The sequence below is a fragment of the Balaenoptera borealis genome (genome assembly GCF_965194805.1).
Source record: "Balaenoptera borealis genome assembly, chromosome: 3".
Taxonomy (NCBI): Eukaryota; Metazoa; Chordata; class Mammalia; order Artiodactyla; family Balaenopteridae; genus Balaenoptera; species Balaenoptera borealis.
Genome location: NC_138866.1, coordinates 62,514,944 through 62,538,242, shown reverse-complemented (window position 1 = coordinate 62,538,242; position 23,299 = coordinate 62,514,944). Strand labels below are relative to the sequence as shown.

The 23,299-nt window shown below is 34.4% G+C and overlaps 1 protein-coding gene across 10 annotated transcripts in view; it reads right to left on the bottom strand.

The window, feature by feature from the left end:
• The window catches only part of RALGAPA1 (Ral GTPase activating protein catalytic subunit alpha 1), a 227,625-nt gene that overhangs the window by 67,907 nt on the left and 136,419 nt on the right, over positions 1-23,299 (bottom strand). For all 10 annotated transcript variants that reach the window (XR_014242301.1, XM_082384016.1, XM_082384014.1 and 7 more), the window contains 6 exons: positions 21,157-21,265; positions 19,679-19,789; positions 13,949-14,017; positions 8,291-8,425; positions 7,313-7,496; positions 551-1,415 (listed from right to left, as the gene is read on the bottom strand). Coding sequence is in view for 9 of the 10 variants with exons in the window: in XM_082384016.1 (XP_082240142.1) it covers positions 551-1,415; positions 7,313-7,496; positions 8,291-8,425; positions 13,949-14,017; positions 19,679-19,789; positions 21,157-21,265 (1,473 nt within the window). In the remaining variant the exon portion in view is untranslated. The remainder of the gene's footprint in view (positions 1-550; positions 1,416-7,312; positions 7,497-8,290; positions 8,426-13,948; positions 14,018-19,678; positions 19,790-21,156; positions 21,266-23,299) is intronic.

The following is a 23,299-nucleotide window of genomic DNA, read 5'->3' as shown; positions in this document are numbered from 1 at the left end:
AGTTAATTTTCAAACCCAAGAAGGGGGTTGTAGGAACCCCTGATTTACAGCCAGTTGCCCAGAAGTATGGGTGACCCAGACCTGCAATTCATGTCTAAAGTGGGGGGCAGTCTTGTTGGTCTGAGCCCTTAACTTGTCTGTGCTAACTCCAGGTATTGTTGAAACTGCTTGGTGTGAAAAACTCACACATTTGGTGTTAGAAGTGTTATAAGAAAAAACAGTTTTTCCTATTAGCTTACATGAAGGTTGGAAAAAACAAGATTTTTTTCAATTATATGAGCTATGAGTTCTAAGTCAGATAGTTATACTAGTCATTATGAAAATGTTAAAGTTAATTTATTACATTAAGTTATCTTTTTATTCCCTTGAAACCTGACTCTGACTCAGTAGACTCAAAAAAAAAAAAAAAAAGAAAATCTGCCCACCGGTCAAAGAACTAATTGGTAAGTTAAAATTTAGCGAGGGAAAGAACAGAGACTAAAATGCTGATCATAAGATGAATAAGACTAATATTTTTTTTAAAAATGAAAAGTTTCTCCTTTATTCTTACCTTTTGTCCCAGGAATTCATTCCCAATATACTAAGAAGCAATCTGCAATAATAAAATGCTGACTGAGGTTTCTGAGGTGTTGGTTCATCTTGCTCCACAGCTTTCATGTTTAAGTCATTAAAGTGTTTCTCAACAAATTCTTTTTCCTCTGTATGCTGCTTAAGGATAGCGTTAATAACATCATTTTCCTGTTTTTCAGAAATGCACACAGGCTGTGGAGCAGGAATATTAAGTGAGACTCCAGTTCTCTGTAAGCATTCAGGACTAGTTACACCTAAATACTGCAAAAGCTCGTCAAGAACATCTTCTTCATCTCTTATTGTATCCCAAGTTGGTACAGTTTCTCTAAATCTTCTTCTAAACTGGAGGGAAACCCCATCTTTAACTGTTATATCTTCTAAGCATTCATGAGCTGTAGAAGGCTCTTCTGGCTTCTCTTGGTGAGACAATGAAAGTACAAGAGATGTAGGTTCTGACAAACCACTTACAAGAGGTGGTCCATACAGGATGGCAGAATCCCATGAATATTTTCCAGAAAGATCACGTACTATAATCCTGACATTTGAATTGGCTGATGCAAGGCCAGCAGATAAACCTCCTCCAGGTATACTCTCTTCAGATCTGATCTGGATACAGGACACTAAGGTTGTATTGTTCAACACAAAGAACTGAATATTTGGACTCTCAAAGAGTTCAGGAGAAAGTTCAGTGCTTTCACTGTAATGATTGTCGTGATTTTCACACACCTGACTTGTTAACATAGCAGGACCACCACTCATTGGATAATGGCCCAAGTGATTTACCAGATGTGTAATAACAGTGCGGGCAGCTATAGAGATTAATCCTTGTTGCATTTGAGTTTTCACTAGAAATAAAAAATATAATAAGTGAGTGGGAATACTGCTGCTTCCTAGGAAGTCATATAAGAATGAAACATTAGACAACAAATGGGGATTCCATCACATTATCAAAATCACATTCAAATATTTGAGTAAATATTAATATTTTCAATTTAGAGTATGTACTACAAGAATGATAGCAAAGAAGAAGAAAACTGTTCTTTGATGAAGTTTTGTTCATTTTTATAAAAAAGCCCTTTTTGAAATTTTTGCTTATGGATTCATAATTTAAACTGAGGCTCTTAAATGTACATCATACCTTCAAAGAAGGTTCAAAAGTGTTATAAATCACTTGAAATCACTTAGCACCCAGATTAAAAAGTCAATGAAATCCAACTGATAAGTTTCTTATATTATGAGGAGATTCAGAAACATAGTTTGCAGCATGCCTTAAACGTCATTTAATTATGGCTTTTATGGATGATGTAAAAGTGTCAGAAAAAAGTGATCTTTCACTAAACTTTAGGAGTCAGGATCAATTTAAACAGTGAGTCAGTGTAGCCAGCATATGCCGAGGAAACTTTATTTTAAAGGAAAAAATATTTTATGGCCTGCTTATTTTTCTAAGGCATTAAAGAGATCAGGAGCATATCTATATGAGTAACTTAAAAAACAAACAAACAAACATAGGAAATGGTAAAAAGAGAAAACTCAAAGAATATAGTAGTAAGAGGCCTGAAGAGGCAAGGTGCCTAATGTCAGGACCTGAAGGAGGAGGAAAAAGGAGGGGAGGGTGGAAGGAAAACAAAGAATACAGAAAGAGAGTAAAGGGAGAAAGGAGGAAGTGGAGATAGACAATAACTTGTCCAAGCCCACTAGCCAAAGACTGCCAGTGTGATTCTATAGAGGGTTGATGTGGAAGCCAGTTATGTAATGAGTGGTGTCAGGAAGTGGGGACAACTGGGTTAACTTGATACTTTTTATCTAGGAGGTGGGAGGAGAGTTATCATTAGTAAAGACATACTAATCATGCATGTTAGAAGAGGACGTTCAGTTGTGTGTTTGTGTGTGTGTTGATAGTGTTCTTGTCTGTCTTATACACAAGGTTACAGAATAATCATGTCTCTGTATTGTTCTACCACAGTGATATTGTCTGAGCATTGTTTATGTTCTGAAAGTTAATCATTTGGGAATACTATGGCCTAGCTACCAGAATAAATATAGATTTGAAAATGTCCTGATGATCAAAGTATTACCTACATAAAATAAATTCCTTAATTTTGAGTGTACTTTGTGAGGAATTTCAGTAACTATATAGAATTGTGTAACCACCAACACAATCAATATACAGTAAAATTCTCACATCAAAGGAAGATAAATTTTATTTTATGTAAATTATACCTCAATAAACTCAACTTTAAAAAGTTTATAAGGGAACTAGGTTGTGCACTGCTGATATGATTACTTAAAAAGAGGCAAGAAAGAAGAACAATGTTATATTTTCGAGGCTGTAGCCCTCAAGATTCAGAACCAACACCACTGGGTACAGGCAAAGAGTCAGGAACAAATCAGTTGCTATGCCATTAATACCAATAATATCTTCTCCATTATTCCAACTCTAAAAAAGAACAGTTTTCTGTGGACTTTGGTTGATTTTGAAATGTTACTGAGTGTCAAACTTCTAATCTTCCATAATCAAGTTTTATTTTACATACATGTATATATAAACATTTTTCAGTTTACTTAAAAAGTTCCAATTACATTGAGCTGTTCTTTGATGATAGTATGGCTAGCTCTGAAAATGAGCTATTCAACACTAGATAACAACACTGAATGATTAACCTTAATTCAATCCTACATTTTCAAGACCTATTATGGTAAAGTAAAAAGATATGCCACTGAATGATGAGAAACAGAGGGGTGATTTGAATCTAGTGCCTGCTTTTGCTTCTCTGATTATAGCTTAGATTTTAATGAGTGTTCACACTGTAAGAGGCCTTGCAGATAATCTAGCCAATACTTCTCATTTTGCACTTGAGGGTTCACAGAAGTTCACTGATTACACTTAAAAAATAAATTTAGATTTCAGAAGTAGGTAGAAGCATTTTCTTTCCTAAGCTGCTTCTCTAAATTCAGGATATATATATATTTATATAAAGGTACAGAAACCTCTCAATTTGTTAATTTGGCAGTTAGGTTTATGTAGATTTTTTTTTGAATCGTAAGCTACAGAACATACATATCTTTCTTCTATGTATCTCAGATATAAAGAAAACATATGAAATTCTCTAATGTAGAAATTCAAAATGAAATTCTAAAATAACCAGCCTTGTGAGAAAATGCAAAATGAAGATATCGATGCTTCTAAGGCTTTGTGTAACTAGCATTCATTTAAAAAAGTCTATTCAAGGTTGTCTTTTCATATTGTCAGATTAAACAAACCCTACAGCATTTGCAGCAAACCCGTAATTACTGATTATTATGGCATACAAAAGCAGCAAGACATAAAAAGCTGCTGCAATTCACCACACTGTAATAGAACATGCAGAGGAAGTTAATTTTGGCAAATGCTTTAAATATGAGCTTTGCATAATGTGTATAGGTGAAACTATAATTAAGACAGAATGAATTCTTTGGAGCCTCCTTTCACTCTGACCCTGCAAATGATGACTTTTTGCTAATAAGACTACTGCCATTTGACAAAAAGCCAACTTCACTACCTTGCTTTATTCTTTAGTAAATTTAATAATTACAGCTACTCCTGCCAATAATTCTCAAATCAGACTCGTTCAATCCAATACTGAGCTTATTAGGGACACTCTATGTTTAGAAATCTTTGGCCAAAAAAGTACTTGAAGATGATGAAGCATGCCTTAGACAAGGGCACAATGATTAGCCATTTCTGCCACATTAAAAAAACCCCACAGCATGTAGTCACTACAGACCACAGAATCACCTGCTGCTAGCTCACAGCTGTTCCTAAAAGGTTCTGCATTTATCTGGTCCTTAATTCCTTTAAGAAAGTCCAAAGGGAACAACTTTAATACATTTAGAGAATAGCACCCTACAGAGTATTTGGTATCAATATAAAGCTCATCTGTTTAAAACCTTTACACCTTTCCGTCTTTTACAGTGACTGTTAATGGCACAGTAAATTTGCATGAAATACATTAAAACTTCCCTTTACATAAGTAAACTATTTCACTGTTTAAGAAATACACTATCTTGCCCTGAATCAAACTTTATCATTTTACACCTTTAAAAATGCAAAAAGCAAAGAATATTTTCATATAACTTTGTCTTTAAGTAAAATAAACACTGTATTGTACTATGCCAAATCTAAAGAAATAATTATAAGTCACCTATATCAATTATTGTCTGAATTATTTTTCCTATATTCCTATTTCACTTGTATATATGTGTTCTAGACAAATTATCAGCTATTTGTGGTCAACCCAAAACCCTAGCCCTATTTCCTTGATGTGTAACTTTATATCTTCACTTGCATTCTATGTCTTCAATCCATTACCACGGCCACATCCTAAATGTTTTAATCATTTATAACTATTCTGCCTTTAAAAATCAAACTCTTCCTTGATAGTTTACTCTTTGACCACAACCTCCTAGTCTAGTGATTTCCCAATTTTGTTTTGTAGAGCCTGGGAGAGGGCTGTTGCAGATGAATGGGAGAGAAGTCAGCAGAATCCCTGCTGCAGCTCTACTTTAGGAAGTTTTACAAAGTGGACTTCCTTGTGAAATTTATTTGAAGAGCTTCCACTGCTTCAAAATTCATTTAATAAACCACTGTCCTAACATACTGATATGCTCAGTGGTTCTCAACCTTGGCTGCATATTAATCACCTGCAAGGTTTTAAAAATCCCAGCAATCCCAGATCAATATTATCAAAATCTCTGTGGATGGGACCAGACATCACTATTGTAATATGCAGCCAAGGCTGAGAATCACTGTTCTAATTTGTTATTAACAACCACATCTACTTTCTGACTCACTGCATCACCTCTACTTTCTTCCAGCTTATCACCCATTTCCTAGCATCAGTTCAATCCTTACCAACCCTAGATTCTATAACTAAACCATATATCAATATTCTGAAAGCCATTGTTCCCCTGTATATCTGGCCAGATCCACCTTACTGAATGTTGACTGGTGCAACCAAAACTTTGCAGTTTCCGTTTTCTACTGGGCCCTCAGTAACTTCTGTCAGTCCCCTTAATTTACTTCCACCTTCTTCTTTCTGGTCGCAGAAGAAGGGCTAATATTAACACCTAATCTTTCCAGCTCACCTCTCAGGAACTTCACTCTATTAATGATCCCCTTACTACCTTCCTTCTCAGCTTATCATTGAGTTTAACTCTGTCTTTAGAACTCCTTTAATCCTGAATAATCTTTTAACTTATCTATTGTTTTATCATTTTTCTTTGCTTTTTTAAAATAAAAAAGTCAAGCTTTTTAAAAGAGCACTTTTGACACATGGCTCTACTTCCTTAACTTCTGCTTGCTCTTCAACCCACAGCCATCCACTTCTGTCTCCTACTTTTCTGCTGAAACTAAAGTAGATATATTCGTCAGTCTTTTTGTACTTGATATCTCTATCATTTAATACCATTGGCCAGTCTTTAAAAAAATCTTTCTCTTCTCTTTGTTTCTGAGAAACTACTCTCTCCTGGTTTTCCTTCCTTTCCAACTTTTTCTTCTCAGAATACACACACCCATGTAAATACATATTCCTAACAAAGACCCCTCTGCTAAGACCTAGATCTGCACGTACAATCAATTGTCCACTAGATCTCTTCATATGAATATACAACAGGCACTCTAAGCTAAACCATTTCCAATACTGCCCTCCTGATTTTCCCTCCTAATCCTCTAAACTTTCTCATATTCTTAGTCTAGCTTAGGGAAAATATAACCAATTTAACCCTTTAGCAACTCTTGCTTGGCCTATTGCAACAGCATCATGATTGGTCTCTCTGATCCTGAGTTAACCACCCTAAAATCAATCTAACATACTAGAGATCAGCAAACTTTTTCTGCAAGGGGACAGAGAGTAAATTATCTTCAGCTTTATGGGCCATGCTATCTCTGTCCCAACTACTCAACACTACTATTACTACACAAAAGCAGCCATAATGACACATAAATGAAGAGCATGGATGTGTCTCAATAAAACTTTATTTATAGAAACAGGTGGCAGGCATGGGCCATAGTTTGCTGACTCCTGTAAAATACTACTGTCAAAGTGCTCTTAATACTAATTTTATCATGTATATCAGTGGGCCCCAACCTTTCTGGCACCAGGGACCAGTTTCATGAAAGACAACTTTCCCACGGATGGGGGGTGGGGTGGGGAGGGATGGTTCAGGCGGTAATGGGAGCGATGGGGAGCAGCAGATGAAGCTTCGCTTGCTCACCCGCCGCTCACCTCCTGCTGCGCAGCCTAGTTCCTAACAGGCCGCAGACCGGTACCAGTCTGTGGCCTGGGTGTTGGGGACCCCTGATGTATATCACCTCCTTAAAACCCTTCAGTAATTGCTGGGTTCCTCTGGGCTACCCCTGTATCTTGAATGTACTTTTGTTTTTATATGTACTCATATCATAAGGTTATTTGTTTACATCTTTCCCTTATATCAGAGAGTAAACTCTCTGAATGTAACAACAATGTGGTTAAAGAACTTATCAGAATAACTTAGAAGTATAAAGGGAATGTCATCACATACAATCTTAGGAATTGTGTATCTGAAGTTGTTTCTTAAACTAAAAATGAACTTAGCTATAACATACATGTCAAGGTAAACAATTACAAAGTAAGATATATTATCCTCCAGTATTTCTACCCAGGCCTCAAATCATACCTTGGGAGAACCCAAGCAACAATACTGTCCTGAAGAGAATGCATTTTACCTTCTGTTACTGGCTGGAGTTTAGAAGATCGTTCCGAATCAGGAGAGTGCAGAGGTTCAGGCTCTTTTAGGCTTTCCAAATGCATAAAAGGATCATAATCTACAGATGCCAAATCAGAGAGGCTTAATGGAAAATACCTTGGATTGCTAAAACACTGAGATCCATAAACACACCCATGTAATACCTGAAAATACAGGGGAAAAAACATACCAAGTTTTCCTTTTAAGTGAAAAGAAAGAAAGAAAGAAAAAGGAGAAAACAAGTCAACTGCTAATACAAGTACTTGACAAAAATTTTAAATATTTAAACACTTAGCTCTTCAATCAAGGTAAAATTTAATCTAAAAAAGAAGAAAGAGCAAAATTTAACTAATGATTCTCATATTCAACAAAGACTTCTTTCAAAATTTTGCAATGAAACAACAGTGTCTTGTAAGAAGTACTTTTTAATTATCCCTAGGTACCGTAAGATAAATCTATGTTCTTAGAAAATACCTAGCTCAGGGTTTCCCTGGTGGTGCAGTGGTTAAGAATCCGCCTGCCAATGCAGGAGACACGGGTTCGAACCCTGGTCCAGGAAGATCCCACATGCCACGGAGCAACTAAGCCCGTGCGCCACAACTACTGAGCCTGCACTCTAGAGCCTGCAAGCCACAAATACTGAGCCCATGTGCCACAACTACTGAAGTCCGCACGCCTAGAGCCCGTGCTCTGCAACAAGAGAAGTCACCACAATGAGAAGCCCACACACCGCAACTAAGAGTAGCCCCTGCTCGCCGCAACTAGAGAAAGCCCAAGCACAGCAACGAAGACCCATCGGAAGACCCAACGCAGTCAAAAATAAATAAATAAATAAATAAATTTATTAAAAATAAATACCTAGCTATAAAACAATGAAAATGTAATACTAAGAAATGTTATTTCTTTAGGTTTTAAAAACCCTTGGTTACCAAATAAATAATAACGCAAAGAAGTTTACCTTATAAATACAGTTGAGGACAGATTTTTCTATTTTATCATTTTCTGCTCCTGTAGCATGGACTGGTTGGAGCAGTGTCTTTAGAGGTAAGGCCATGATCCAGTCCAGAAGGCACAGAAGTAAGGACACCACCAACTGAAACAACAACAAAAAAGATCATTATTATTGTAAACTCATAAAATAAGAGCTTAATACTTAACAGAAATTCACCAACTTATCTTTTGTTTTCCAAAATGTATTTCAGGAACTATGAACTAAGTTTCACCATTAATATTTACCTAGACCTAAATGATTTTAAGATGTATATGAACATTACTGTGGGTTTCTCCCTTATATTTTAGGGCAAGCACAATGAAACCTTAAGCATAATAAAAACAGGAACGTTAAAATTATTATTATTATTTTTAAATTAATTAATTAATTTTTGGCCATGTTGGGTCTTCATTGCTGCACATGGGCTTTCTCTAGTTGCAGTGAGCAGGGGCTACTCTTCGTTGTGGTATGCGGGCTTCTCATTGCGGTGGCTTCTCTTGTTGTGGAGCACGGGCTCTAGGCGCGTGAGCGTCAGTAGTTGTGACTCGCGGGCTCTAGAGCACAGGCTCAGTAGTTGTGGCACACGGGCTTAGTTGCTCCACGGCACGTGGGATCTTCCCACACCAGGGATCGAACCCGTGTCCCCTGCATTGGTAGGCGGATTCTTAACCACTGCGTCACCAGGAAAGCCCCCAAATTATTTTTAAACAAACATAAAAACACTGAGCTTAAAAGACAACAGACATCAATTAGCTATTCTTATGTAATGCACAAGAAATGGAACACAAATGAAAGGCTTTAGTTCATATGTATTACAATCATTTCCACATTTCTTGTCTAATTTAACACCTCACTGAACAACCTGCCAGAAAGACTATCTTAACCACTTTCTGATACTGTTACTAATTACATTAAATGAATCTTTCTACTGGACACGTTTAAACTGATGGATGTTATAAACAAAACACTGTTATCCAAAATGTAGAGTAAAACAGCAGTATCTCTGTGGTCCATTTTATTGAATAAAGAATCACAATTAGTACCATAAAAGTGTCAATCAAGTAGCAATAAGAGATCCACTGATCTTTAGAATCAAAGACCAACTCTCCAACTCAAAGAGTAATGCTGGCCTAAATCTCCCAACACACCCTCCAAAAGAACAATAAAGAACAAAAAGAACCAATAAAATATCACAAAGCCCACATCCTCAAAAACAGAACATTCAAAATTCAATTATCTGTGAGTAGAAAATACACACAGCAAATCCAACAAGCTTTTACCCATTCTCCGACTGCAAGCTTTCATGAAGAGTGAGGGTCGTTTGGGTAAGCTGTAAAAGAGAGAAAGGAACTAGGTACAAACCAAAAAACCAAGCCCAAAAAGAAGGTCTACCCTAAGTGTGAGAATAATGAAAAACATGTACTGGTAGATAAGAGTACTGAGTAGAAGGAAAGTATTTAAAAGTACTGCAGGAAAGGTAATACTTTGGGGGAGAAAAATGTTAAAAGGGAGTGGAGAGACACCTTGTGGAAAACATAATGTGAAAAGAAAAATCAAAAGAGAAATTTAGGACCTTGCAAGATTTTTACAATTTTTTAAAACTGATGGTTCTGTAATTCTTCTCCCACCTTAGTGTCATCCAATAAAAACACTATACTTTGTTAAACTGCCAGAAGAGGGAGCTCTTGAAATAGGAATCTTATAAACCACCCCAAGCCACCAACCTTGTCCACAGAAATGCAGACACAGTCTTCATCTATACAAAACTACTATAAATAGAAAACAGAAAATGAGAATCTTAAGAAATTCAGCTGATGAAAATTCCTGCCCACCAAAACCAATAATGAAGCAGAAGAAAACTATAACACAACCTTCTAATCTAAATTAAATATTGTCAAATAAGCATTTAGGTATAGGCAACAAGGAAAATCCCATCTTAAATCAGGAATTTAAAAAACTAAGAAGAAATAGACCAAAAAGGGAAGAACTGATTCAAGTCAGGAAAGAAAACTAAAAATCGATAAAATGATATTAGAAATGAAGCCCAAGTTATAAGATGCCTAAGGAAAAATAAGTTTGAAAAAAATAAAAATAAAATTTAATAAGGGGCATTGAATAAAGAGAACAAAAGTGAGACAAAGAAAAAGGTAAAAAATGTCAGAGAGAAATGACTGAAATGGAAGACAGAAAAAGAATATCCTATTCACTTAAATGTGGAGTCCCCAAAATCTACATATTGACAAGGCCTACCAGATCCAGGACAAACTGACCTGCAATAATCAACTCTAATACATATCCTGGTAAAACTTGAAAAGTAAGACCTAAAAAAAGAAATATATGTGTGTGTGTGTGTGTGTGTGTGTGTGTGTGTGTGTGTGTGTGTATCTCCTTAGAGCCTCCAGGAAAAAAGATGAAGTAACTTACAAGGACAAGAGAATAAAAATGGCATCAGATTTCTCAAAAACAGTATACAAGCAAGGCAACAAAAAAAAAAAGAAAAACCTCAAGGAAAATAAGTGTGAACCAAGGATTCCATATCTAGCCAAGCTACTTTTCAAGTATCTTGTTGTTACAGAAAAAATTTTATATATGTAAGAGCTCAGGGAATTCTGCATTCCTGAGCCCATCTTGAAGAATAAAGATGAACTTCATTTAACCAAGAAGTTGACTGAGGAACTTCAGTAAAAAGTCTAACAGTGAGTATCTGATATATTTAGTTATGGATCTAAGATTTTTAAAAAATGTAGAGATGAGTGTAGAAGAATCATTTGTTATATGACATATGCTAAATGTTACGTGCAGACATAAAGGAACTAAAAATGAAGGTGAAGAGAGAGAAGTAACATAAGCTCACTTATTAACATATAGGCAACATATGGGAGATAAAGGATACCATTAAATAATCACAAACCATATAGTATAACAGGTTAAGAAAGCAAGGGAACAAAGACATTAAAAAAAGTATACATATAAAGGTAACTACAAGAAAAAAGTACAAAGTTTCCTGAATACCAAAAGAATTTTAAGAAGAACAAAGGAAATACATCATGCAGAGAACGAAACACAGAAAATATAATATGCATAATAATCATAAAATAAAATGACAGAGGTAAGATAAAAAATACAATATATCATAAAAATGGGTTTAACTTGCCTAATAAAAGAAAAAGATTTTCAATCTGGCTCACAAAGCAAGACCCAAGTATGTGTTGTATTCAAGAGATATAGTTAAACAAAAAGATTCAGAAAGGCTAAAACTAAGATGGAAAAAGGTACACGAGGTAAATTAGAATTCAAACCAAAAAGCATTAATGTTAAAGCTATAATTCAAAATGAAGATAAAACAGTTATGAATATCTATGTATAAAATAACAGTGACTACAAAGGAAAAACTACAGTAGATGCAAGGAAATATAGAAATATTAATAGAAGACTTTAACACACCACTCTCAGTACAAGACAGGTCAAGAAGACAAAATATAGTCCACATTAACAAAAGTTGAGATCTTCAAAAATGTTTATCAATAGTAAAATGATTTTGTCACCAAAAGAGTTTGAAAACTGCTAGTATAGAAAGTTAAGAAACAGAGCCAAGTAATTATGGGATTATTCACTAAGGGGCAAAGAGGAACTTTTTAATAAAGGGAACTCAGAAATCTGGTTATCCATTTAGAAAAACAAAAAAAATTAGATCCTTATCTCAAAACACAGAAAATAAACTTCAAATGGATGAGGGGTAAAAGTGTAAACAATGAAGCTGTGTAAGTACTAGAAGAAAACATGAAAAGGTTTTCTACCTATGGCTCAAAATCTAGATACCTAATGAAGTAAAAGATTGATAAATTGACTTACATAAAAAACTCCCTAATATGTAAACATCTGAGCAAAAAATACCAAAATATGACTGAAAATGTAAAAACATATGAATGGACAATTCACAAAAATAAAGTAAAAAAATTAGGCCATTAATAAATATGAGAAGATATTCAACTTCACTTATAAAAAGAGAAAGGTAAATGAAAACTACACTGAAATACTATTGTTCCCCTATCAAATTGGCAAAAATTTAAAAATATGTCATACTCTGTGGTTAAGCTCTGGGGAAACATACTCTCACAGTGTATGCTTGTGGGAATGCCAATATTTAACATAATTACATTATCTGTTTACCTTTTGACCCAGCAATTCCACTTCTAAGAATACACCCTGAAGACACATTCCAACAATGTAAAAATATACAGACATAAAGTTAGTCACTGCAGCATTGCTTGTAACTGCAAAATTCTGAAAATAATCTCTATGTCCATACATAGAAGAATGACTGGAATAAATTATGAAATTTATAAATTATGGTGCACTCCTTCAATGGAGTACTAATACTATACAGCTACAAAAAAGAACATGGAAGACCTCTATGAATTTATTTATTGTGAATTTCCAGAATATACTGTCAAGTGAAAAACCGAAAGTACCAATGAATATCTAGACTACTATACTTTTGTGTAACAAACAAGAAGAAAAAAGAAAATACAGATGTATCTGCTCCTCTGTACAAAAATAAACAAAGGATGGATAAACCACAGACAAATAAATAAATAAAAACAACAGGGATGGGGAAAAAAATCTCTAAAACGGAATATAAACAGCAACGTGCCTGTTAACAACTGCTTCTTTGTTTCATATAGTTCTATGGGAGTTGTGAACGCAAGCCCCTTTGGCTTTCAGAGCCAGGTGATTTGGGGACCTATCCTTGGGTGGCAGGCTTAAAAGGTGGGGTGCTAGACGTATGGGCTAAACCCTTCTCTCCTCAGAGAGAAGGTGGGAATTGGGGGCTTCCTCCTGACTGTACGGAGCTCTGCTAGGGTGGGGTTTATGGCAAGAGTGTGTTGCAGCCTTTCCTACCTATTTTTGATGTGGGTATTTTCTTAGTCACTTGATGTGTAGAGGTCACTTGACTAGTTTCTGGATTTCTCTCAGAGGGAATTGCTCCATGTGTAGCTGTATCTTCCACGGGTCCAAGGGAGGAGGAAAATTCAGCAGCCTTCTATGTCACTACGTTGGTGACCCCCCTCTCTGCCTGTTCTTTAACTGCTATCTTCAAGGTGTTATACTTTGCTAACACTTCTTACTCTATGGCTTCACCTTAAGTGATCTCATATATTCCCACAGTTTAACAGAACTCATGTGTTGACAATGCCAACAAGAAATCTCAGTGTTACCACTTCTTAATCATATTGTGTTGAAATATCAAGTATGTTTTATTACATATGCTCTGCCCATTATTTACAGAACTCTGCAGCTGTAATTATGTTTCTGGACCTATTCTCAGTTATTTTCAGGCATAAACAAAACCATAACAAGTAAAAAATTATAAATGGACAGAATATCCTCCCAGGTTCCTTACAACCCTAAAATTCAAAGACTTTATCAGATAACCATGAGTAACTTGAGATATAAACTAAAATGTGATTTAGTTACACTTAAATAATGGAAAGCTATATTTCAAATTATTTTAAACACAAGATTAATTAATGTTTCCCATGTAAATAGATATACCTTCACAGTTTTAAAATATAAGTATCTTACTAGATAACCACATATTAAATATTAAAAAATTTAAATTACCCTCTTATCCAGTTCATAAGATGAAGCTTCTGTACTTGGCAAAAGATGGGTAATAGTGGCTATTAGAATCTGTAGGAAATAAAGAAAATAGCTCAAAATATGTCAAACTAATGGTGCATCCTAAAACTTAAACAATAATGCTAAAGTGATACAAAATCTACTGCTGAAAGTTTATCCAAAATATATTAACATTGTTATTTCAAAGTAATTTTTAATAGGTCAGCTTTTCAAGTACACTTAACTATCAATCATTTACAATCCTAATGTACAGAACCAAAGTTATATATGCTCTGTTAACTATAAATGGATTTCTTAAAAATTCAAGTCATGAATCAATATGTATAAACATACAAATAATATATGTTCTGATAGAAAAATGAGAAGACATAGATAAGCAAAAAGATTTATAAAAACCATCTGTAATTTATCACTCAAGACATCTACTTTGCTCAACAAATTAGGTATAGAAGGGATGTATCTCAACATAATAAACACCATATATGACAAGCCCAAAGCTAACACCATACTCAAAAGATAAAAAGTTAATATCCTTTCCTCTAAAGTCAGGAACAAGATAAGGATGCTCACAACTGCCATTTCTATTCAACACAGTACTGGAAGTCCTACCACAGCAATTAGGCAAGAAAAAGAAAAGGCAACCAAATCTGAAAGGAAGAAGTAAAATTATTTCTGTTTGTACATGACATGATCTTATATATAGAAAATCCTAAAATTCCACCAAAAAAAAAAAAAAATGTTAGAACTCATAAATGAATTCAGTAAAGCTGCAGGATGCAAAATCAACATACAAAAATCAGCTGCATTTCTATACGCCAACAATAAACTATCACATAGCTTAAGAAAGCTATCCCATTTACAACAGCATCAAAATCAATAAAATACTTAGGAATAAATTTAACCAAGGATAAGACTTATATGCTGAAAACTAGAAAACACTAGTGAATGTAGCTGAAGACACAAATAAATAGAAAGATATTCCATGTCATAGATGGGGAAGAATTAATATTGTTCAATTGTTCACACTACCACAGTGGTCTACAGATTCAATGCAACTGAATGCAAAATTCCAGTGGTGTTTTTCTCAGGAATAGAAAAAAACTATCCTAAAATTTGAATGGAACCACAAAAAAAACCCAAAGAGCCAAAGCAATCTTGAGAAAGAAGCTGGAGGTGTCACACTTCCTGATTTCAAGCTTTATTATAAAGCTACAGTAATCAAAATATGGTACTGACAGTAAGGTACTGACATAAAAACAGGCACACAGACCAGTGCATTAGAATAAAGCCTAGACATAAACCCACATGTACAGTCAAGTAATCTTTGACAAGGGTCCAAGAACACACACACAATGTTGAGAAAACTGGATATCCATGTGCAAAAGAATGAGACTGGACCCCTATTTTATACCACTCATAACAATTAACTTGAAATGGATCAAAGGCTTAATATAAAGACCTGAAACCATAAAACTCCTAGAAGAAAACATAGGAAAAGGCTCCTTAACATGGGTCTTGGTAATGATATTTTTGGAAATCATACCTAAAGCAGAAGCAATAACAAAAATATAAACAAGTGGCACTACATAAACTAAAAGCTTCTGCACAGCAAATGAAACCATCAATAAAGTGAAAAGATAACTTACAGAATGGAAAAAAATATTTGCAAACCATATATCTGATTAGGCGTTAATATCCAAAATATACAAGGAACTTATACCCCCAATAGCAAAACTAACTAACTAACTAAATTTATAAATGGGCAAAGGATCTGAATAGACATTTTTCCAAAGACATACAAGTGGCCAACAGGAACATGAAAAGGTATTCAACATCGGTAATCATCAGGAAAATGCAAATCAAAACCACAATGAAATATCACCTCACATTTGTTAGGATGGCTATTTTTAAAAAGACAAGAGAGAACAGATGTTGGCGAGGATGTGGAAAAAAGGGAACCCTTATACACTATTGGTGGGAATGTAAACTGATACAGCCATTATGGAAAACAGTATGAAGGTTCCTCAAAAATTAAAAATAGAACTACCATATAATACCACTCCTGGGTATATATCAGAAGGAAATGAAATCAGTATCTCAAAGAGATACCTGCACACCCATGTTCACTGCAGTATTATTTACAATAGCCAAGATATGGAACAGCCCACATGCCTTTCGAAAGATGAACAGATAAAGAAACTGTGGTGTACATATATACACAATGGAATATTATTCAGCCACAGAAAAGAAGAAAATCCTGCCATTCATGACAACATGAAAGAACCTGGAGTGCATTACGCTAAGTGAAATAAGCCAGACAAAGACAAATATTGTATGGTATCACTTATATGTGGAAAAGTAAAAAAAGCTGATTTTATAGAAACAGAAGAGTGGTTGCCAGGGTCTGGGGTCTAGTGAACTGAGGAGATGTAGGTCAAAGGGTACAAATTTTCAGTTATAAAAATAATAAGTTCTGGGGCTTCACTGGTGGCGCAGTGGTTGAGAATCTGCCTGCCAATGCAGGGGACACGGGTTCGGGCCCTGGTCTGGGAAGATCCCACATGCCGCGGAGCAACTAGGCCCGTGAGCCACAACTGCTGAGCCTGCGCGTCTGGAGCCTGTGCTCCGCAACAAGAGAGGCCGCGATAATGAGAGGCCCGCGCACCGCGATGAAGAGTGGCCCCCACCTGCCGCAACTAGAGAAATCCCTCGCACAGAAACGAAGATCTAACACAGCCATAAATAAATTAATTAATTAATTAAAAAAAAAAAGTTCTGAGGATTTAATGTATAGTACAGTAACTACAGTTAATCGTACAGTACTGAATATCTTAAAGTTGCTAAGAGCAGACCTTAAGCATTCTCACCATAAAAAAATGTTAACAATGTGAGGTAATGGATATGTTAATTATCTTGATCTTGGTAACCCTTCTACAATATCAAATCATTATGTTATATACTTTAATATAATACAATTATATTTATCAATTATTCCCCAATAAAGTTGGGGGAAAATAAAGAAATTTACTCTCATCTTCCCAGATATTTCAGTATATATACTTGTAAATATATGCCTTTTTTTTAAAGAAAGATTTTATAATGTGGCTTTTTAAATTAACATATATTATACACTGAACAGAATATGAATAAAATTGATACAGAGAATATGAAATAAAAGACCTTATTAAAAGAAAGCAAACATTCTTATAGTGTTATCATTTACCCTGGAAATTTCTTGATCTCATTCAATTTTTTAATGTGCATGTTAAAAATGTATAGAGGTAAATTTATTGTATTTTTATTGTATGCTGTTAAATTTTTATAAATGATTGTTTCAAGTAGAAAAATTTCTCTAAACATAATTTATACCATAAAAGGCTTTACACACTAATAGAATCTAGTATATTAGATTAATATTTAATACTAGTAATAGCACTGGGCTTCTATTCCTAACTATGTAAGTAGGTAACCATTAGTGAAATGCTCTACTATTTTAGAATTTCATCTCTTCATTCAATTAGAGGTAAAGTATAACCATTTATCCATAGGCACTGGCCACTATAATGTACAGTGAAGCAATCTGCAAAAACTCTAAGAATTACTTAGATAAGTATTAATAATATACAAACTGACGAAGAAAATAAGGGAAAGGATTTGGAGGCCTTCAAATGAACAAAAAAAATATGCTTACTTAAAGAACACCTTAACTTTCAATAGAATAATCAATCTTAAAGGGTAAAATTTTCGAGTTTTAAAATTTCAAATGTTTTAATACTAATAGACATATATATGAACATTCACATTTACATCCAGTTATCATGTCCTGCATGATAATGATGGTAGCTGCTGCCAACATTTATTAAAATTTATGTCCCATCACTTTTATGGCAAAAAGTGCTCAGCGTGTTACATATATTTTCTTATTTAGTCTTCAGAGCAACTCTGTGAGGTAGGTATTTTTACCCCAAATGTAAAGATAAAGCAAGCCAGAATTTAGAGGACTGAGTAATTTGTTGATAGTTACAAAGTTAGTAAATGGCAGAGTCAGGGGTTAGTTAAACCAGGTCTAACCTTCAAACGCAACCTCTTAACCATAATACTATATTCAACTCAACAGATTATTTACCTAAGAGATTCTACATGCAAGTCATCCTAGGCATAAAAAATAATTTTAAAAAATGCCATTGTCTTAAAGAAGCTCAGAATTTTTTAAAAAAAATATTTATTATTTGGTTGCATCGGGTCTTAGTTGCGGCACGCAGGCTCCTTAGTTGCGGCTCACAGGCTCCTTAGTTGTGGCATGTGTGCTCTTTGGTTGTAGCAGGTGGGTTACTTAGTTGCAGCCTGCAGGCTCCATAGTTGTGGCATGTGAACTCTTAGTTGCGGCACGCATGTGGGATCTAGTTCCCTGACCAGGGATCAAACCTGGGCCCCCTGCATTGGGAGCATGGAATCTTATCCACTGCACCACCAGGGAAGTCCCAAGAAGCTTAGAATTTTTACACAAATATATTTAGTGCTAAAATAGGGCCTGGCGACATGGTTGAGTGGGAAAAGTCTAGACTTGAAATTTTACAGACTTGGGTTTGAACCCTGTTTCTACCCTGTTAGCTTATGACTTTATATAGTTGCTATCTCCTCAGTTCTCTCACCTTAAATAAAGGGAGGAGAGGAGGCAGGGATAACAGTCCACCTCAAATGACTTTTTACGAATTAAATGAGGTAACATATGAAAAGGTGACTAGTATAGTGACTGATACATGGTAGTATATAGCAATATTAATTACTATCTTTCCTAAAAATGTTATAAAAATATGAAGATAAGAAAGATAAATTCTGGTTGGAGAGAACAAGTAAGGATTCTTATTTTTTGAGGAGATGGTATTTAAACCAATCATTGAAAGATGGGGGGGGGGCAGGTAGAGAAAAGTAAAACATTTTAGGTAAGAAGAAGAGAGTGAGGGGTATGTTTAGGGGATAATAGCTGACTCAGGTGCCTAGACTACAGGGTATTTCATAAAAGGAATCGGTACATGATTCTGAAAAGATGGGTTGGGTCCTCATCTGGAGGCCTCGAATTAATTCCCAGCTAAAGAGTTTGGGTCTTACTTTATAGACAAAGGAAAACCACTCAGAGATTTTGTTTGTTTGTTTGTTCTTCAGGAAAGTGACATAAGAGTCATGTCAGTGTGAATGATGACTTGGAGGGGATGACCTCAGAAGCCAGGAAACCAGTTTAGAAGGTTATTATAGTATCTCAAGAAAGAAATAATTAAGGGCTGAAAAATGTCATGTATTGTAGGAAGCATAGAACACACAGAATTAAAAAAATAAAAAATAAAAATAAACCACTTCATAAATAACTGGCTGAAGAGGAAAGGAAAGGAATGAATCAAAATAATCTCCTGATTTTGGTAACTGGAGGGATGGTATGTTTTCTAACCTAAGACAGGGAATGAAGCCTAATATACATTATAAAGACAACAGCAATGATAAATTTACATGTAGCATTTAAAACCAACCACATAATCTCTTAACATAATATAGAAAGGGACTGTCATGAACTTTGATATCTCAAAAAAGTACCCTGAGTGGCCATTATTTAGCTATACAAAATTTAAAGAAAACTATTAAATAATTTTATATCTCAAGGTATCCAAATCTAAGGATCTTTAACAAGTCATAATAAGAAATAAATGAGAAATTACTTACTTGAATAATTTTCAAGGGAGAATCAGGCTGGTAAATCTGAAGTCTAGGTACATAATGAACCAGCATGTGAAGCATGTTACAAGCTACATGGGCTACTGTTTTATTTGTAAACTGTAATAATAATAAGAAAAAAACAAAAACAAAAAAGCACTGTTATAAAAAATTTCTTCCTGATATTATTCATCTCTGCATTAGCTGCTAAAAAATTTTAAATTGTATACATGTTTATTTTTGTCATTCTATATTTGTGTTTATTAAAATATTATTAGGAAGATAAATATACACCTGCAAAATAAAAAAATCATAACACATTCCAAAGATATAATTAACTTTATTTTTTCTTTGTAACGTTTGACTGTCCTCATTAAAGTTTTACTCCATTTTCTCTTACCTAGATTTCTGGAATGGCCTCTAAACTGCTAATCTTGTTATCCCATCTTTCCCCACTGCAATCTACTTACTATACTCAATACTTCCATATTATCTTCTGAAGAACTGTTCTGATGCTGACGTTCTCTATGCTTAAAAATCTTAGGTGACTCCCCAGTGGTATAAAGTCAAACTTTTTATGCTTATCTCTCTATGACCAAATCTCACCCACTCTTGAAGCCCTGACCACATACTTCCTCTTTCCAAAGTCTTCTCTGATACCTAAGTCAAAGTGACCTCTGCTTTCTCTGAACTCAATCAGCAGTTTATATGCACCACTCATTTAGTTCTCTCAGCTTTTTATATTTTATTACTTATTTTCATCTTTTTCAGCCATCATATTATTAATCTCTTCAATCTAGTATTTATATTTCTTTTTCATTCTGGTATTCCTCACTCTGCCTAGCAAAGCACCTCAAACATAGTATATACTCAGAAATATCCGTCAAATAAGTAATATTTGTACTTTGTGTGTTTAGAGTTCTATACAGATATTATAATACAAGTCTTAGGACAAAAAATAATATCACTCATCTTTTTACAAATAAAAAATATCCATTTATTCATTCAGACTCTCCAAATAATCAGGTTATTATTTCTGAGCAAATCTTATTCTGGCCACAAAGAGGGCATTTAACTTGAATGATAAAGCCAAAAATTGAATAGCTCAAGAATTCAGGAAGTAATAAAGATCGAAGGGTAGGTTACTAAAATACTGATTAAGAAATGATGAAAAGCCCTACAAATGTTGTTAAATGACTGGTTTCCTTTTTAGAAGTCATCCATATGTATCTTAAAGACAAAGCCAAATACATAAAATTTGAGATAAAATAGGTCATCACCAAGATATCCTAAAATCAAGAGTAGAACTATTCTTAAGGAAAAAGTCGGAATCAAAGAAATAATGTAATAATAAATTAATGAAAATATCTATTAAATGTTTTATTCTGTAAGGGCACAATATATAATTAACATTTAGAGAAAAATAATCATGCATTCTATACTATCTTAATATAGTCCACTAAATATTTATTTATTTATTTACTTACCTTTAAGGAAACACAAATTACATTCAGAGCTTCCTTAATTTGAGGATGATGAGACTCATGGACTAGTTCTTCACAAATCCAAATACCTAAACTGCAAAGTGCTACACATCTGCAGAAAAGGCAACCAATAATGATATAAATAAAAGTGGATGAGCGTTTAAATGAAATGACACCACCACCACAACCAAAACACCCACAACCAACCAACCCAGAGTGAACATGCACTGTTTAGGTGAATTAATCAATTTGTTACTCTGTTAATTAATCAATTTATTACTGTTAATTAATAAATTTGTTACTTAGGAAGATAAAGTGGAGGAAAGCACATCCCCCAAACTCTAAGCCTTATTTTTTTAAATTTAATTTAATTTTTATTTTATATTGGAGTATAGTTGATTTACAGTATTGTGTTTCAGGGTATACAACAAAGTGATTCAGTTATACATATACATACATCCATTCTTTTTCAGATTCTTTTCCCATATAGGTTATTACAGAATATTGAGTAGAGTTCCCTGTTCTAAGCCTTATTTTCAACTATAATTTATTACCAAGATCATAGGTGGGGATAACACACAGGATCTTTCTAACAAACCCATATTGATAAATTGATATTGTCATAAAGCTTCCCAAACAAATATGCAACATGCTTTCAAAAAGGAAAGAGTGGGGACTTCCCTGGTGGCACAGTGGTTAAGAATCCGCCTGCCAATGCAGGGGACACAGGTTTGAGTCCTGGTTCGGGAAGATCCCACATGCCGTGGAGCAACTAAGCCCGTGTGCCACAACTACTGAACCCGCGTGCCACAACTACTGAAGCCCGAGCACCTAGAGCCCATGCTCTGCAACAAGAGAAGCCACCACAATAAGAAGCCCATGCACCACAACCAAGAGTAGCCCCTGTTCGCCACAACTAGAAAAAGCCTGCGGGCAGCAACGAAGACCCGACGCAGACAAAAATAAACAAATGTTTTTGTTTTTTTTTAAAAAAAAGGAAAGTGTAATGTTATTGACTGATAGCAGCAGTCAATAAGATATTATTTTCATATCTTTTACATTTAACATAGCTAGCTACAAATTCTTTTTAAAACAAATTGGGACCACAAATAAAATTTATACACTTTATAAAGGAATTCCAACAGAAACAGAACTTGGAGAATCTTTGTTCTGTTTCCTAATGTCTTGTGAAACTTCAGTTCCCTACTTCAACTGAGTTTCAGCTTGAAGAAAGTAATCTGATGATCAGAATCAGTAAAAATTCTATTAGTGTGTTCATGTATAAGCTTCTGATGAAGCATACAATGTTTCTAAGTATTAAAAAAAAGTCAGCTCCTTCTAGTTTCCTGATATATCTTGCATGTCCTGATACTGATATTCTTAAATTAAATTCAGTAGAATGATAAATTTCAGAACAATTCAATGCAGAAATATTTTTCTTCCTGAACATAATGGATCAGAAGTTAAGTCCCTTCTTTCAGTCTATCAGTGTTAATGCTACTAATTTACTATCAAAACTATAGAAAGTCTTCTATGTGAGGTCTACAGCTTCCTTTCTTCTCTACTGTTGTCCACCCATCAATCTTATGTAACATTTATAGATCTAAATAACCAAGTGACAGGTTTAGCAGTGGAAGGAGCTGTAATCCTAAAATAACAATAAACTGTGAAGTGAAGCAAAGTTCTCCATAGATGCAGCTAACTAAAGCCACAGTAAAAGGCACAGACTGGGAGGACAAATGCTTAAGTTTTTGTTTTTTGGTTTTTGCTTTATAAAGGTTAAGATCAGTTTTTGTGTGTGCGTGTGTGTGTACGGTTTCCTACATTCTTCAAGATGTCAAAATAATCTAGATTATTCCCAGTATGGCTCAACTTTCTGCTACTAGTCAGATTCTGGGGTATAAGCTTCTAAGCTTATATGTTAGGGCAACATGCTGATTTAAATCAACCTTTTTGATAAAAGTTTAGTAACACAGACAAAATGCCACAGTTTTCACTTCTTAATGAGATATTTAAAAACAAAAACATTTTAAAATCTTATTATTTACATTCTATTTTTTAAAAATATCCTGATCAAATATTTATAAATAATAATATATACTATTTTCTTAGATATATTACTTTCTACAATGAAAATATTTTAATT